The sequence below is a fragment of the Chamaea fasciata genome, unplaced genomic scaffold (assembly GCF_029207755.1).
Source record: "Chamaea fasciata isolate MVZ Bird 193981 ecotype frontalis unplaced genomic scaffold, bChaFas1.0.hap1 SCAF_3, whole genome shotgun sequence".
Classification (NCBI taxonomy): domain Eukaryota; kingdom Metazoa; phylum Chordata; class Aves; order Passeriformes; family Sylviidae; genus Chamaea; species Chamaea fasciata.
In genome coordinates this window covers 22,269,888-22,287,054 of record NW_027094088.1, presented here as the reverse complement: position 1 = coordinate 22,287,054, position 17,167 = coordinate 22,269,888, and the positions used below count along the sequence as shown (strand labels likewise).

The 17,167-nt window shown below is 38.5% G+C and overlaps 1 protein-coding gene across 1 annotated transcript in view; it reads left to right on the top strand.

Moving 5' to 3' along the window:
* The window catches only part of PPP2R5A (protein phosphatase 2 regulatory subunit B'alpha), a 42,595-nt gene extending 27,325 nt beyond the window's left edge, over positions 1–15,270 (top strand). The window contains exons 4-13 of the mRNA XM_066178315.1: positions 770–862; positions 2,830–2,960; positions 3,177–3,236; positions 4,445–4,553; positions 6,914–6,967; positions 10,057–10,107; positions 10,821–10,940; positions 11,022–11,149; positions 13,228–13,329; positions 14,043–15,270. Of these exons, the coding sequence (XP_066034412.1) occupies positions 770–862; positions 2,830–2,960; positions 3,177–3,236; positions 4,445–4,553; positions 6,914–6,967; positions 10,057–10,107; positions 10,821–10,940; positions 11,022–11,149; positions 13,228–13,329; positions 14,043–14,175 (981 nt within the window). The 3' untranslated portion in view covers positions 14,176–15,270. The remainder of the gene's footprint in view (positions 1–769; positions 863–2,829; positions 2,961–3,176; positions 3,237–4,444; positions 4,554–6,913; positions 6,968–10,056; positions 10,108–10,820; positions 10,941–11,021; positions 11,150–13,227; positions 13,330–14,042) is intronic.
* Positions 15,271–17,167: the final 1,897 nt, after the last annotated feature.

The window sequence follows — 17,167 nt, the reverse complement described above, 5'->3', positions numbered from 1 at the left end:
CTTTATTGATCTGCCATTGTTATGGAAGTGCAGTATTTATTTTGTCTTGGACTTTTGGTGAACCCCAAAATATGGGACTTGTGCTCTGGCCTCTTCATGCTACTCTCTGCTACCCCAGGCCTTTGGTAGCCCCATCTCCTGTCAGTTTTTTTATCTCTGGACATTGTGGGATTGTAGCTTATAGGAACATGAAATAAGTAGAAATAATATGCTACAAGCCATAATGGGTATTATAATCGAGTTTCCAGGATATAGAAGCCTAATTTTAATCCAAACTCTTTCAGTTTCTGTGAATTCATTCAGCTGTGTTAATGCAACTTTTCATTTTCAGAGTTTGCAGTCAAAACTTAATTTCAGGGGCACTTAGTAGATTTTTCTTCATCTCTTTAAGGAATTATGTAATGTTAGAGCACTTAATTTAACTCTCAGTGCTGCTCAGTGTTTGGTAACCTATTTCTCCTTGCTAAGTTCTTAACACGGCAGGAATGTAACATTTAGAACTTGTATTTTGTCCACCAGTGGTATTTTCAGTAGATTATTTATTAAACTTTGACTCTTCTGAGAATTAAAGTGTTCTGGGTACTTAACTGTAATTCTTTCAATAAATTCCAGTAGAAGCTGTGGTTAAGCAGTGATGTGTTAGGCTTTGATTCCTTTTGTACTTTTTGAGCATGTGAATAGTTCCACTGACTTTGGTGGTGGTGACAAGGCTGGGATCTGTGTTACGGTGTACTTGCTAACTTCAGTATTTTCATTTCCATCTTTGCAGTTGGTGTATGAGTTTTTCCTGAGGTTTTTGGAGAGCCCGGATTTTCAGCCCAGCATTGCAAAGCGCTACATTGACCAGAGATTTGTACAGCAGGTAAGAGGGGAGTTTGAAAGTTGAAAGTGGGATTTAAAGATCACCTCTCAAGCTTAGTTTATCAGGTGGCCTCTTAAAACTTCCCTGTTGACACAGGGTAAGTTTCAGTTGTTGCAGCAGTGGTTTCTGCCAGACACTAAATAAACAGCACATCATACCACAGGGTCTGTATGTAATTGGTAACTTCAGGAACACTTTGTTTTCAGATATCAACCTCAGTGCTTTGCAATGCAGGATATATGGAATTTGTAAAGTTCTGTTTTTCATGATTTGTAACTTAATCCCAGTCAAATCAAGAATGTGATAGTTATATTTTTGTAGTCCTTCTATATTTGGGATTTTTTATAGTTTTACCATGGGAAAACTTACAGCAAACTTTTTTCTTGTAAAAAGTTCATGTACTTATTGTACATGAAATACGTTTCAACACCTCCTTGCTTGTGTCTAGATAGTGTAATGCTCTTTATTATTGTGTATTAACCACAGAAGGAAAAATCAAGTAAGAAATTATTTAGGAAAGTCATGCTTTACCATGCAAAGCAACTATGAGCAAGAAAATGAAGTGAGATTTCATATTAAATATAACTTCTCAGGGAATTATTGTGTAGAATGCAGTAACAATTTTTGGTTCAAGGTGAATTCAGTGGGGATTTTTTTCACTGTGTTGAAATATTTGTTTACCAAATTTTGTTGGTCAAAATACTTGTTTGCTCAGTATCTGAAGAGTGAGTGCTGGCAGGCCATCACAATACAGCCATGAAAAGTAAAACCACAAGATGGGTGCTTTCTCTCCCTACCTTCAGTGACTGCATTTAATTTCCACTCATTTTATGGTTCTGCTGTTCTTGTTTACAAGTATTTCCTTCTTCTCAGTTTTATTCAACCTACACACAAAATTTAAGCCTGAAGCTGCTGGTGAGCTATTGGCTGTTGGTATCCAGTTTACAAATTGACCTGTGGTCCTTAAGAGCAGCATTTCAGTTTGTTCCTGACATTTCACTTGATCTTTCTCTAGAATACAACATAGAGACAATGCAACCAACAGCTAGCTATATATGGGAAAAAACGTGGAGTAGTGACCCTGAGAAATTCCTGCTAAATATAAAATTGAAATGAGCCTGAACCAAGTTCCTGAACAGCTGTTTCCAGTCCCTTGTGCTGCTTGGTACAGACATACATAAGCTCAGACCTGAGCAGGAGACTCTGGTGACTGCTTGAGCTGTTACTGACCTGCTCAAGGCAGCTAACATTTCTGAATATGCTGTTGCTTGGGCGTGCAGGGTTAAAAAAAAAACCAAAAAATTATGGCCTATAATGTGATTGGAGTATTTTTTTAGGTCTTTGACTGAGTATGGTCTTTTCTGTATCCTTGGAAGACTTTCTACAAGAAAAAAAATGTGTGGAAATTTTTGTTAGCTTCTTGCAGCATTTAGTCAGTATTAATAGGGAATTGGTTGATAAATACATATTTTGTGCTTATTCAATGAACCCCTCCTTAATTGTATAATTTCTTGTATAGGAATGCTTTTGCTTGGCCATCAAGACACAAGTACCATTTTGAGATAAGCAGTAAAGAATTTTAATTAAGAAATTGTAAACATAGGATATGGATTTGATTCATTCTGATTTCTTAAATAACAAGTGTAAACTTCTTACCTACAGTTTGATAATCCCATGTTGGCAATTGCTTTTTCATTTTCATAGTATAACAGTTACTGGGATGATTTCGGTGTCTGTTGTACACAGGAAAGGAATGAAGTTGATGAGTTTATTAGAAAAAATCCACTTTATTAAAAATGTAATTTTGACAGTATGCTTACTGACATCTAAACAAAATGTACAGTTAAACTGATTCTGTTTTTTCCTAATGTAAACTTGTAAATTAAAGATAAAATTCAAATCAGATAGTAACAAAACAAAATCTTGAGTCTTTCAGAAGTAAGGCATTTCAATTTTTATTTTTAAAGTTGTTGGAGCTCTTTGATAGTGAAGACCCACGAGAACGTGATTTCCTAAAGACAGTTCTTCATAGGATCTATGGAAAATTCCTTGGTTTAAGAGCATTCATCAGGAAACAGATAAACAACATTTTCCTCAGGTATGCTCTGTGCGTGTGTGTGTGACAGGTTGAGGAATATTTTATCTTGCCTTCATGGTCTGGGTCTCAGTGATTTATTCCTGAAATAAAAGACCTGTGTTTGGTCTTTTTATGTTGTGATCTTGCTTTCAAATATTTGAAGCTTACTAAAGGTTATTTCTTTGGAATCTCTGATCCTCTGTCGCGATTTTTGATGGTTGTCTTTTTTGGAAACAGGTTTATATATGAAACAGAGCACTTCAATGGTGTTGCTGAACTTCTTGAGATATTAGGAAGGTAAGTTTGATCTCACACAAAAAGAATATAAAATGTTATTGTGAATGTTTGCTTCAGCTTTTCTGCTTTGGGAATGGAGGGGAAAGAGAATTATTACAGTAACAAGTGATGAAGTGCAGTCACTGATAATCTAATACTGTCTGGGTTACCACATGAATATCAAATTAGGACACAGAATAAATTACTCTTTTTTCAGTGCAAGTTTTAAAGATGACAGGCAAAAAATGTTTCTCAAGGGTCCTTGTTTGTCAGACCTATCTAGTCTTGCTTATCTTCTACCTGATAGATGACTTGTTCTTTGATTCAGAAAATGAATGTTAACTTTTGCCCTTGTGCCGAAGGAAATGCTTTAATCTTCAGCAGGCTGGCTTTCCTTCAGTTCTGTTCAGGAAAGCATTGTCAGTGCTAGGGTTTTTTTAGTTACCTTTTGTTTGGATGTTATTTCACTAACTTCAATTTAACTTTGAAGTTTTTTTCTGGTAGTTTTTTTACTGCCTTTCCAAAACTGTCACACATTTCACAGTAGAAAATTGTACTACTGGTCTAACTGAAAATACAAATACAGTGAAATATTGTGGAATAAATTTTGATGAAAAATCAAGTGATAGGGATCCCATCATTTTCTCAGATTTGCCTAAAATATAAGGGGCAAAAGAAACTAACCTTTTCCTGAAGGACTTTTATGTGTTCTATAGCTCATCAACTCTTAAATATAAGATGACTGAATCAATGAGACGACTTTCAAACTTTGTTTTTGAAGGGAAAGGTTGTTCAGCAATCTTTAAACAAGTGTTCAAACTGCACTGTTAAAATTGTATAATCTATTCTTTTTTCTCTGCAAGTTGCTAGTGATTGTGGGTGAAATGGATCAGCTTCCTGATACATCTGTCTAAGCTTTACAATTGGGACAGCAAGACTTACTGTAGATTATTTTATTTAATGGAGGTCATGAAAGAAATACTTCAGCACATCTAATGCTTATCTAGCTTCTGGCGTGGTTCTCTGGTATCCTTATCTAGAGTCTAAACTCACATGATACCAGCATTTTAAAGGTTGTGTACATGTAGAGCTGTTTTATGGCTTCAAAATAATCAGGTTTAAAAACTGAATCAGAAATGGAGTTTCAGTTGAACTTACAGAAATTCTTGACTTGCTCGGAACAAAATATTTTTTTAATAAAAATAAACCCTGCTTATTCATGTTTTCAGTATTATCAATGGTTTTGCACTGCCACTGAAAGCAGAACACAAACAGTTCCTTATGAAAGTTCTGATTCCCATGCATACTGCAAAGGGATTAGCTTTGTTTCATGCACAGGTAAGCTTTTGCCTATTTTTAAGAGTGGTGGGGTTTTTGTATTTACATTTGAAACTGATGAAATTTAAAGCACTATGTTATAATATCAATATTCAAAAATATTTGCAAATTCAGTCACTTTCTAAAAAAGTCTTCCAGATCTTATATCTAAATGTTAATTTTGGGATAATATTTGGCATATATTACAAGTGAAAAATGTACCAGTGAGTCAAAGACCTATCAACTGGAGCTGGAAGCTTTTTTGCTTGTAGTCTTGTCACACTTTAAGCTTCATTTAATCCCAGGGCCTTGTGCTGTTGTCATTTCCTTTATGTAACTTAAATGCTCTTTGTAAAGGAACCTTGGGTATGGCCAGGTATTTATTTCAAAAATGTTTTTTTCTTTCTAAAGCTTCACCAGTGATGGGGTGGGAGGGAGAATGTTGTTGCCATTTATAAATGGCAGAAATGCACAGCAGCTCCCTGGATCAGCCAGGAATTATGTAGATCCATGACACGCTGTCAGAATGCTGCAGTTCTTCAGCTGACTTTGATTCTTATACTTGCCACAGACATTCAGCATTTCATTTGAGGAGTAATCTGTATCCTTTCCAGACATATGGCACTTCAAGTATTGAATATGGTTGATGTAAACTTGGAAGTCATTCTGCTGTGGCTAATTAAAACTTGCTTTGTAACTTAGCTCACTAGTACAGCTCCATACAGACTAAAGATACAAGACAATGGGTTTCTAATTAAAGTGAAATCATTGTGACTGTATAGCCTACAAAGAGGATCAGGTGAAGAGCTCACTTAATTCCTAATTCTCATATGAAATTTTACCTTAATCAAATCACTTGTCTCTGTGGTTTTCATTGCCTTGCTGCTCCATGAAATGAGTCCGTGAAATGCAAGGGCCCAGTCACCTCCCAAAGGTGTTCTCACTGGCACATCAGTACAGCAAGTTGTCCTTTTTTTGGGGTATATTTGATTCAGTTCATGGCTACTGAAAGGGCACTATTAATTCAGCTGTACCTGAAAGTAGCATTTGTCCTGCTGACCAGGCCACTCCTCTGTGCCTTCATAAAACAGTGGTGCCAGGTGCACACACAGCACTGTGTGTTTCATTTTATTCTAAAGGTCTAAGCCAGTGTTAAATCTCCTTTGCAATCCCAAGTGGCCTGGTTGCTTTGTTGCTGAGTAATGTACAGCCTATGCTTAAAAGTTAAAGCCTTAAAGATGAATTAAGCTTGAGTCTTTGTGTCTTTGAACAGTAAAGCATTACTGTACTGAATATACACTTATAATGGGATTTATGAGATTAATGTGTGACATTTATTATTTTTTGAATCTATACAAATGCATCAGTAGCCTAAGGGCAAAAGAAATAAATTCGACCTGTTGCAATTACAGCATTGTAATTATCTGCTTTGCCATAACAGATTAAAAAAAAAGGGGGGGAATGCTTAAATTCAAGCATCTTGAGTATTGAAATGTAATGCATATTACATATTTTTTGTCTTTGCTTTATATTGTGAAATATTGTGACTTTTTAAAATCAATCTTACTGGAATCTAGGATTGTAACTAGTTCAGTAATAGGATTATTGTATGGTTTCTGCATGGGATGATTGTTTACTTACTCTGTGCTCAGTAACTATACTCTCAGTAGTTATATAACATTAAATATCCTTGGCCTGAGCAGGCCCTGCACAGAAACCAGGAGAGGCTGGGAGAGCAATGCTGGTGACTTAATCACATTATGCTTCCCCACTCCTTCCACCTTTCCACAGGCATTTGTTGGCCATTGCTGCACGTGGACAGGGCACTCAGCTGGGCAACAGCTGCCTGGTCTCTTGTGGCCTTGGAATATGTTCAGATCTTTCACTTGTAATCTTCCTACTGAATGCTGTGTGCTGTAGATGTCTGGTACCTGAGCAATGAGCAATGAGCGCTCAGTCAAACCTGTGTTACAACTTGTTATTTTACTGGAAGCATGGCCTTTTTTACCCCAATGTTTGAAAGTGATAGCTTTGTAATGTTAATATGGGAGTTGATGTTAAGAAGATCCTGTCTGAATATGGGATCTGAGTTAGGGAACTATCTGCCAAGCTAAAAAGTAATTTTCTAGGTTGAAAAAAAAAAAAAGATGATTTTTGGTATGCAGGAAGTTTTTTTAAGATAGAGCAGGTTTGTGTATCTTGCTGCTTTAATTGCTGTTTTGTTTAGTTTGGACTAATATGAAATGGCTGTGTAGGGGTGTCTTGGGTTGGGTTCCCCCCATGATCTGAAGTGCTTCCATTAGAAGTTGTGATACTTACTAATGCTGCAATGTCCAAACAGTGTCTGCTTAAACTAAATAACCATATGACTTACATTCCAGCTCGCCTATTGTGTTGTACAGTTCCTGGAAAAAGATACAACTTTAACAGAGCCTGTAAGTGTTTTTCAGTTGGATGTCTTTCTATTTTTAATTTTTGATTTAAATATTGCAGTGTAACCTGTTGAATTGCACAGCAGTGCTGTGTTATCGTGATTAAAGAGAGAGATGTAGGATTTTTTCAGGGTGGGGGGGAATGAAATCTAGAATAGTTAAGAGAATTCTGGTTTTGAAAAGGTACTTATCTCTTTAGCTGTGGCCGAGATAGAGCACAGATTTAACTAAAAGTTTGAACAGCTGGTACCATGCAAACTACCCCAAATGAGAAGCATGTCATCACTCTATTCTCTCCTCATAAAAACTAAAATTTCAATGGTTTTGGTACCTATTGCTTGTGCTTAGCCACTGCATGAAGTTGAAATATTTTAGGGAATAAACAATCCCAAAATAAAAGTTGAAAAGAATAACAACACCTCATTTAGCCAGAAAGAACTCTGAAATTCCAAATGTGGTATTTCTGTCCTGCCTCTTCAGTTCCTGGGGTGCCTCTTGGCAGTCCAAACTCAGGTGCTTCAGGCATCTGTGGCTTTTGCCAGACTGAATCTCCGTGATACATATTGACAGCTCAGCTGAAAAGGGTTTATGCACAGGCTTTGGCAGGGCCCATGGAGAAGAGCAGAGGCTCAGGGCAGTGCAGCAGCTCGTGAGGAGACACAGTGATGTCAGGCCAGCTATAAAAGAAACTGGTTTTTGTTGACAATCAGGAATATCTTCATTAGTGCTTTGTTGATATTTAAATATTTTACCCCTTTTGTGACAGAAAAATGAAGAGCTTATGCACAACCTAAATTTTTCTTTTATATAGAAAAAAAAGATAAACAGCTTTGGGAAAACAATATTGATCTTCACTGAGTGGTCTTTCAGTGGCAGCTTGCTTTCTGCTCTGCCATTTCAGCTGACCAGTTCTCCTGTCAGTGGTGGAGGGTGTCTGTGGATGTGCCTTGTGTGCTTGGAGCATCTTCTTCCCCCCGTGCTGCAGTGCTCCCAGCCACACTGGTCAATAAGCTTATTTTGTGGGATAGGAAATAGAAAGAAATTGTGTAACCCATATTCCTTAAGCCAAGTGAGGTAACAGCCCAGGCATTTTGACAGTTAAAGTTGACATGTGAGCCGAAAATGTGTAGCGTTACATAAAAACCTGCAAGATTGAATGAAGTGACAACGTGACAAGGTCGGAACTTCCTGACACAAATTTATGGAAGTGTGGTGCAGCATCCGAGCCCACGGTGCTGTGAAGAAGGCAGGGCTTTAGGGCAGTGCCACAGTGTAGTTCTGAGGCTCAGCTGGACTGTGGTCTGTACAATTGTGGTTGCTTCTTAATCAGTTAAAGGTGAATTCAGGCTGGAGAAGACAAAAGAACTCACTGCAGAGTCACGGCCTGTATTTGCTTTGGTTGTTACTCTGGGGGTATAGTAAAAGTTGCTTTATAAAGGAATTAAATAAGATAAGAAGTGAAGCTTTAAGAAACTTTCTGAAATGATTGAAAAGTAAATGTTAAAATTTGGGGCAACTGATGAGATAGCATTGGAAATTTTTCTTGGCTTTAGGTCAAGTAATATTTTAAGAACTCCATCGAAAGGCTGTCTTCACACATACCTTACTGTTATTTTTCTGGCAGGAATTGTCACTCAGGGTCAATTTGGAGGACATTCAATCTGAGTTCTTGTAGCTATGGTAGTCTGCCTCAGGTCAGTCCTGATGTTTGCAGAGCTGACAAGAAGAGTTTGTTACCTAACCCTGCTGAATGCAGTGGCCTTTACATGGAAGAAATCAGGCTAAATGTGCAGTCCTTGTACATGATTTAAGTTTTCCAGCAGGTGCCTACAGTTGTAAGCCACTTCATGGGAATCCTGTATCTCAGGGAAGAATATTAATCTTGTGTAGTAAAAGCAGCAATCCATGAACATAAATATGCAGGTATTTTTAATATAAAAGCGTATTCAAGCTGGAAGCTGATATTCCAGCAAGGAGGAGCAAGGAATCTTGTTGAGGTGTGCACTGTTATACTCAGAACATGTTATTTCTTTATCAAGTTGAGAATGTGGGTCTCTTCTCTAGCAAAGTATATTTAAAAATTCTTGCAGTAATTTGTGCTGGGAAGTGTACTTTAGTCATATTAACCTTTTTCTCTGGAAAGGCCCTTTTGATAGTACATGTAGTTGTTAATAAAGCAGCCAGCTGGAAAGCTGAAGGAAAAAAAATCAACATGACAAAAAAAGCAAATGTGGAAGGTATTTAAATAAGTTTTCCCTTCAGATACAATTGTAGGTGCTGTTGTATCATAAAAAAATAGAGGTCCTTTCCTCAGAATAAAAGTTTACAAGGCTCTGAGAATGTTTTTGCTTCTGGAATATAGTTACAGCTTTTTTTTTTTTTTTTTTTCTTCTTCTTCCTTTTTTTACAGCCAGCATTCAGTTTGTAATTTAGACACCATGTGAGATGTTTATTTCTAGGAAAAATGCCTCCAGCTTTTCTTTGCTGTATTTTCTCCATTCCTCTTGGGGGCTGTACTTTCCAATTAATTTTCCCAAATTTGTTTTTCCAGTCTTGTGTAAGGTAGTTTCAAATGCAGATGCTAGAATACATTTTCTCTGTAAGTTCACGTTTTTCTTACTTTAGTTTCCAGTCTAACATGTCAAATTGTAGCAGAGAAAAGGAAGAATTGGAGGCCATGGCTCCTCTGTAGAGCCCTGTCAGCATTTATTGTTTCTTCTCAGGCTTCAAACCTTTGATGCCAAGGCAGGTGCTCCCCAAAGTATGGATGAGTAGAAGACAAAAAATATTCTGTGAGATTTAGCTGCAGGGGGGTTAACTTCACTTTGTGATGCTTTGATGTGATCAGCATCCTGTCAATTAATGTGGGTACTGGGATGGGAGAAGAGTGTGGATGGATAATCATAGGCATATAAAGCAATAAGGGTCTGAGTTATTCTGATAACCTGAACAAGACAAACATTTAAATGAGTGTTTATTCAGTTTTCATTGAACCTCTGGATAAGGAAAAGCAAACCAGTACTTTTATTTTTCCTTATCAAGTATGTAGTAGAAACTTGTCCTGCTTTAACTTGTTTGTATTTTTCATACAGGTAATCAGAGGACTGCTCAAATTTTGGCCAAAAACGTGCAGTCAGAAAGAGGTTGGTTTTGTGTCTCATTTCTGGTGTCTGCTGTGATGTAAAATCTTGTGGGGCAGATTCACAAACCTTCTCTCTGCTGTGCTCTTCAAGAGATTTTGCAGAAAACTTGCAGTTCTTGAAGCTTCTTGAGGCACTCACCTTTGTCATGTGACTCTGTCTGGTTTCTTCTATGTAGTTAAAATGAGTTTAAAACTCAGGAGTTTGATTTATCCCACCAGATTCCATCCCCAACAGCTCTTTAAAAGTGGGTCCGTTAACACTGTTGTCTCTTTTCCTGCAAGTGGTGATAAATTTTTCTGTGCCAGCTACACAGAGTTCTGCTGGTTGCAATTTTATATGGGAATTAACTACTTATCACTTCAAAAGCTACTTTGGTGATCTCTGATAATCTCTGCAACCATTCTTGAAATGAGATGCCCTAATTTTTTTTTTTAACTAAAACCTCATTTTCTGCAGAAGCAGTTTGGTGAAGTACTCAGCATTTACACAAAAGAAGTCCAAGAGGAGAGCTGTAACCTGTTAGCTGAGAGTGATGATTGATTTCTTTTAGGCTGCAAAACCCCAGTGAATGTCTAAATGCCTTGTAATGACAAACAGTGTTCTTTGCAGGATTCATGATTAATGTATAGAGCTGTATTTTGTTTGCTTCTGTTCACAGTGGTGATATGAAACATTCTCATCCTTTTTTTTTTTTTTCCTTTCTAAACAAACAGGTAATGTTTTTAGGTGAAATTGAAGAAATCTTAGATGTTATAGAACCAACACAATTCAAGAAAATAGAAGAGCCTTTATTTAAGCAAATATCCAAGAGTGTGTCAAGTTCACATTTTCAGGTAAATAAAATAAGTATTAAAAAACCCCAAACAAATCTTGTGGTAACTTTATGGTTATGAACCCTTAACTTTGTGTTTCAGGTTGCAGAAAGAGCTTTGTACTTCTGGAATAACGAATATATTCTTAGCCTGATTGAGGAGAACATTGATAAAATTCTACCAATTATGTTTGGCAGTTTGTACAAGATCTCCAAAGAACACTGGAATCCGTATGTAACATTTCACTTTATCTGTGGCACCAAAAATAAATTGTCCACTGGTTCAGGTTTGGATTGGGAGCTTGTAAATGTGCCTTCATTGTTACTTAAATCAGATGAAATCCATGACATTCTGCGTGTTAAATGGAGTGTCACTTTCAGCTGTGTTGTTCTTTCACTGTTACGATGGAGACCTGGAATTTACTGGAAAAGTGTGAGGAAATTGGATGATGGTCTTTACATTGTAATCACATCTGATCCTTTGTGTTAGTTCAAACTGCAGATAAATGCTACTTAGACCAAAGCAATTTCCAAGGATTGCTTCTATTTATGCTTTGCTGCCCTTTAATACTTCAGATGAATACAATTGTCTGTGTCTTCATAAGTGTTTATTGCTGATCAGTGAGATGAGACGTGGAAAAGATCCTATCAGAGAAGAGCAACCCTTATAAAGGATGGTGGGACTGAGAAATGAGTGACTACTTCACTTTATATTTAGTGCCACAAGCTAAATATTGGTATTCCTGTGTTTGGAAGAATCGGTAATGGTATTGAAATACTGAAAAGCAAAGCTTGCTGGTGCCAGCACCCTGAATGAAGTTGCAAGTTCGTATGCAGAATATAAGGCAAAAGCCAGGGTGAGCAGGAGCCTCCCACAGCCCTGCAGTGAAACTGATGTCCTGTTTTAAGCTCTTGGAAGATTTGCAATTATTCTGGATTTATCTAGCTGGTGTGTCTAGTTGCAAACATTGCAGCTGAGACTGAATATAAGCTTTGGGGAATAGTCCTTGGAGTATCAATGTATTTGGGACCTCAGCAGATTTGGAGCATGTCCCTCTATCCCTATCTGCAGGCAGAAGTTGCCTTTATGAAAGAAGATACAGGATAATTGCCTACTAGAGGACAAGGAATTTTGGGGAAGTCTAATTCTTTGATTCTAATCTGTTTTGGAGGGCAGCAAAACATGCTTTTATCCATCTGGTTGTCTGATATGGACTCAACTTCTTGCTCAAAATCCAACTTTTCCTCTCAGAAAACAAAAACCTTAAATAAGCTTTTGACCTCAAACCACATGAAAGCCAGGGTACAAAAAAAAATCAAATTAAAAAGATAAGTGTATAAACAGGCAAAGGATAGTGTGCATTTTGAATGGAATGAGCACAAGGCTCTGATGAACAGCTGGGAGATTTCCTAGTGCCACGATGGACAGAGTGCACTGAAAAGGCAAACCTGGTTCTTTGGTTATTTCCTTAGGGGGTTTTTTGACTCCTTTTTCAAGGTCACAGGGCTGCAGCTTTGCAGTCAGTGGGGAACTGCTAGTGAGGGGGAAGACAAGGGAAGACAGTTTACCTACTTTTTGCATAGTGATTAACCTTAATGACAGGCATTTTAATGTTTAATTTTATTGGATTTTTATTTCTTTGCATAAATATGAGTGGGTTTAAAGGAGATAATGTTTAAGATGATTTATTGAAATCTGAATACTTCCACAAAAAGAAGGGTAGTGCAGCAGTACAGGCAGCCATGTAACACACAGCCAGTGTTGCTCAGGCTGGTGAGTTTAAGGAAACTGGGGTACCCAAAACCATTATCTGATAATCTTGATTCTAGTTCTCTAGCAGGACTCCTGCTGCCCAGAAACACTGCTAGGAGAGCTTTGCTGTGCTAAACCACACTAAGCCTGTGGTTTGTCTGCTGCCTTCTTGAAGCTACAAGCCAGAACTTTTCTTTTTCTAGACTCTCATATTTCATTGCTCAAATATTACAGAGTTGTTGTTAAAACGTGGTTTATTAAAGGTTCACATAATTGAATGGCTTTAAAGTACAGCCACAGCATGAGTAATTATATCCTGTGCAATTACAGAAGTCAGGATTTTAAGATGAAATAGCCATTTCAAAAAAGGTTTAACTATACTATCATTTCCTTTGTAAATTAATAAAATGGAAAGGATTTTGTTTCAGAAACTCCCTGACCTTACAGTATTATCTTGAATAAGAAGCTCAGAATCCAAAAAAGAAATCACATGCTTGTTCTCTGAAGTTAATTTTGTCACTGAGTAAATCTAATGGCTGTGCTCCTTCTGTTTCAGAACCATTGTGGCACTGGTGTACAACGTGCTGAAAACCCTGATGGAAATGAATGGCAAGCTTTTTGATGAACTCACAAGCTCGTACAAAGCAGAAAGGCAAAGGTACTGAGCCTTTTTCCAAGTTCCCACTGACGGATATGTCCAAGCTGTAATTTTGGCTGTTGCTCTGCTGTTGTGGCTGTGGGGCTCTGGAGTGGAGCTGTTTGGTGCTGGGTGTCCCGTGGGGAAGCTGAGCCCAGACAGGGGACAGGAGGGCCCCAGCTCCCCATCCTGCCTGGGTAGGGATGTGCTCCCTCTTGGGTGCTGAAATGGGTCTCAGCTGCTGCTGGCTGTGCTGCCTCAGGTGTCTGAAGAGAATAGAGCTGGACTCTTCATAGCTCAGCAAAAACATTGCTTACCCTGCTAACCTACTGAGCAGCACTGGTGGAGTCAGGGAGGCAGGGCACAGGTGACCCTTGGCCAGCTGAGACCACTGCCACGCCTCCTTGCAGTAGCTGTGTTCTTCCCCACCAAAGATTCTCAGTCCCTTAATTTGCGTGCATGTGATAAAAAACCTCCTTAAAACAGCAGCCTGCTGTGCAGAGCCACCCTACAGCAATTGTCTGCATTTGCTGGAGCAAAGGTACAGTTCATCACTCACCATTACTGATTTGTTATGCTCTCTTTTTAATTGAGGAGACTGTAATTGCCTCTAAAAATAGCTTTGGAGAAAAACTTTAAAGAGGAATTAGCAGATGCAAGTCACAGTTAAGTTACTGTGTCTCTAGATTGTGCTTAAAACACGTCTGAGATTGATCTTTCGCTCTTTTCTTCAGAGAGAAAAAGAAAGAATTGGAACGTGAAGAGTTGTGGAGAAGGTTGGAGGAGTTAAAGCTTAAGAAGGCAATGGCAGAAAAGCAGAACAGCACTCACAATGTGCTCAATGCACACAACACAAGTGCCAAATAAAAGAAATGACCACCTCTACTCGGCAGACATTCTTTTTTTGTACCCTTTTGAAATATATAAGGATTTGCAAAAGAAACCTCATCAGTATAATGGAAACAGCCAATTTTTTTCTCTGGCAAATGTAAAGATTTGAATTTAAATACAGCAGTTAAGTGATGTCATTACCACAACATATTGTAAATTTGTCTAATTATTGATATACTGTCACTTCCAATGTTTCATAGAACTGAATTATCATCCTTAATGAGTGAAATAATTATGGGAGTGGTGAGAATTATGACTTGAATTCTTGATTGTGTTGCACATAGGTGGTATAGTTTGCTACGTACACATTTTTTCCTTGTTTTATATGTGCTTTTCACATTGCTGCATACTTTGGTTAAGATGATAGAAAAGGCTTCTAGTTGTGCTGTATTTTCTCAAATAAAACCAAGGTACGTTACCAGTAACTTGAGATATTCAGTATTGCCCCTTACAGCATTGAAAGGAACTTGGATACAGAGCTGTCCTTGAACTCCTGACTGGATTCAGATTTAGACTGATACAATGCTCACATTAGAAAGGAGGTGAGGTAGGGAGAGGATCAGCTGCAGCAGGTTGGGGTGGCTAATGCCTCTGCTCCATTCCTGCTGCCTCTTGGGGCCTGGGCTGGTTAGGGATTTCCTCCTGCTACCGCTGAGGATGGAGCTTCCTCTGGAGAGCCCATCAATGATGCTCCTCATCAGCCCAAGGACCCTCTAGAATGGTGCAGTCTCCAAGAGAGACCCATCTTGGATGTTTCTGCATTAGTTTTAGCATCTCATGGACTGATGAATGAGACCAAAATTGGCATTAGTGTATTTTTTTCAGTAAGGATGGAAGAATGCCAAGAAATTAATTATTCCTTGTTTTCTTTAAAGAAAATGCAGTCTGTTTCTTAAAGGTGGAAAGCTGACAATAGAAGTCTTGTCTGTTTACTTGATCAAGTATTTTTTCACATCTTTTATCAGAGTACCATTCCAATCTCTTTAAATTGCAGTTGTGTGGAAAAATTTTGTAATGAAAGATCTTTGGGGAATTGAGCAGCATTCAATAAAGTCTTTATGTTTGTATTTAGTGCTGTACCTCACATCTTTGTGTTTCTGAAGACCAGGAGAATTAGAAGGGCTTTTACAAACAACCTTTTTAACTGAATGGCTTTTCACTGAGTGGCAAAAGTGGGGAAGTCCTTGCTACACTGTTGGAGTCAACTGTATTATACTTAGTTGTTGCTTCATTTTCGTCTCTAAGTAGTTGTTTTACAGAGGGTATGGCACTAGCACTGCCTGAAGGGAGAGGACAGTCACACAGGCACAGCTCACCTCAGTTTAGTGCTTTTAGTGCCTTTTTGCCCTTAGAAGAATAAAGTTCCCAGTGTGTGACAAACTTTCAGTTCAGCTGTCCTAGAGCCTAAAGGAAAATAACTTCCGCAAATGTTGGGGAGCCCAATGCCTTGCAGGGGTTCAAGGAATAAATCATTGGCATTTGTAATTGTTACATGTTTTCCTAAAGTTAAAAATAAAGACATCAGGCTTCAGTAATAGAAAAAAAAACAACACAGGAGCTGTAAGATACCCTACTAAATTGTGCAACACTTGCTGTCAGTATCGCTCCTATAAATAGGTCTGTAAAAGAAAGGTTTCTTGGCTGGGATCACTGGTTTGCTCTTGTAACATTTCCTTATAAAACAAAACATCTTGACAGCTGAGATGTAGTGACTGAAGTACACTGCTGTGGGAGTTTGAGGGGGGGGAAAAGTACAGACTGCAAAAAGGAGTTTATCCTTTATTTAACTATGCTTTCTACTCACCCCACAGCTGCAGCTACAGTGTCTTCCAACTTACCTTCTCTGACCTCATTAGCAAAAAAAAAAGAGAAAAAAGAAAAAAAATGCACTAAGATCCATCAGAACCAGTTCCAATTGTTTCTAAATTTTGTTTGTTTTTTGTAAAATCCAAGAGCTAGCTGCTGAAATATAATTTGTTCAAGGAACAGCTGGGTGTTCCTTTGGCAGTGAGGCATCAAGAAAGCTCAGTTATAGCATAGACAGAGTGGGGGTTTTCTTTATGTGGAAGGGTTAAGTGTGGGGGATTTTATCCACCCCCCACTCTCTGCCTGGTTTCTGTCCTGTTCCCCATCACCCAGGGCTGGAGTAGCTCTTTTTCCTTCAACCCTGCAGTGTTCGGCCTTTGCTGGTCTTGTCCAGTTTAATCTCATTCCCTTGCTGTGCACTAGGCTGAGCTCTTCAGGAACCATCATTGTGAGATACTAAAGCTAAAGTGGGGACTGGACACCACCTTTCTCCCATACAAACATCTTTGTCCCGATTAAACATTTTCCCCCAAACGGTCAGTGCTGCTATTTTATCTTATTAGAGTGAGTTCTTGCTCCCCTGTTTAAGGCTGTGTCTGGTCAATGCAGTGCCTTAATCTGCTCTGGAAGCCCTCTGAAAGTAGGAAATTTTGTCCCAAAAGGCTTCCTCAGATGCCAAAAACAAGGAAGAAAGGTGAGGGGGTACTTTTGATACACTTAGTCCTCTGAGTACTCTGCTGGAAGAGGAAGGAAGAAGCAAACTATGAGTTGGCATCCTTGCAGCAAAGTCTTAGAGCAAACACACAGTGGTGCCCTGCTCCCTGTAGATTCTACACATCCAAGCCAGGCATCTCAACTAACAAGGGACTTATAAGGAAGAAAAAGACACCAGCACCCCAGCACAGTTGGTGAGCAGGCATTCCCCATAGAACAGAGAAGCAAAGTTCCATGCCCTGCTGATGAGAGACTTATTTTTCACTTCCTTAGGAATGACTGCCAGAAAGAGGGATAAACAATAGCCTGAGACAGACTTTGAGATCAGCCACCAGCTCAGCCTTCCAGGTTGTCCTGTTGCTTGAGTTTCCTTTGGGCTGGACTGATCAGTGTTTTTCACCTTATCCTCATGCCATAACACTCCTGCCTCCTGTAAAGCTCCTTCCGA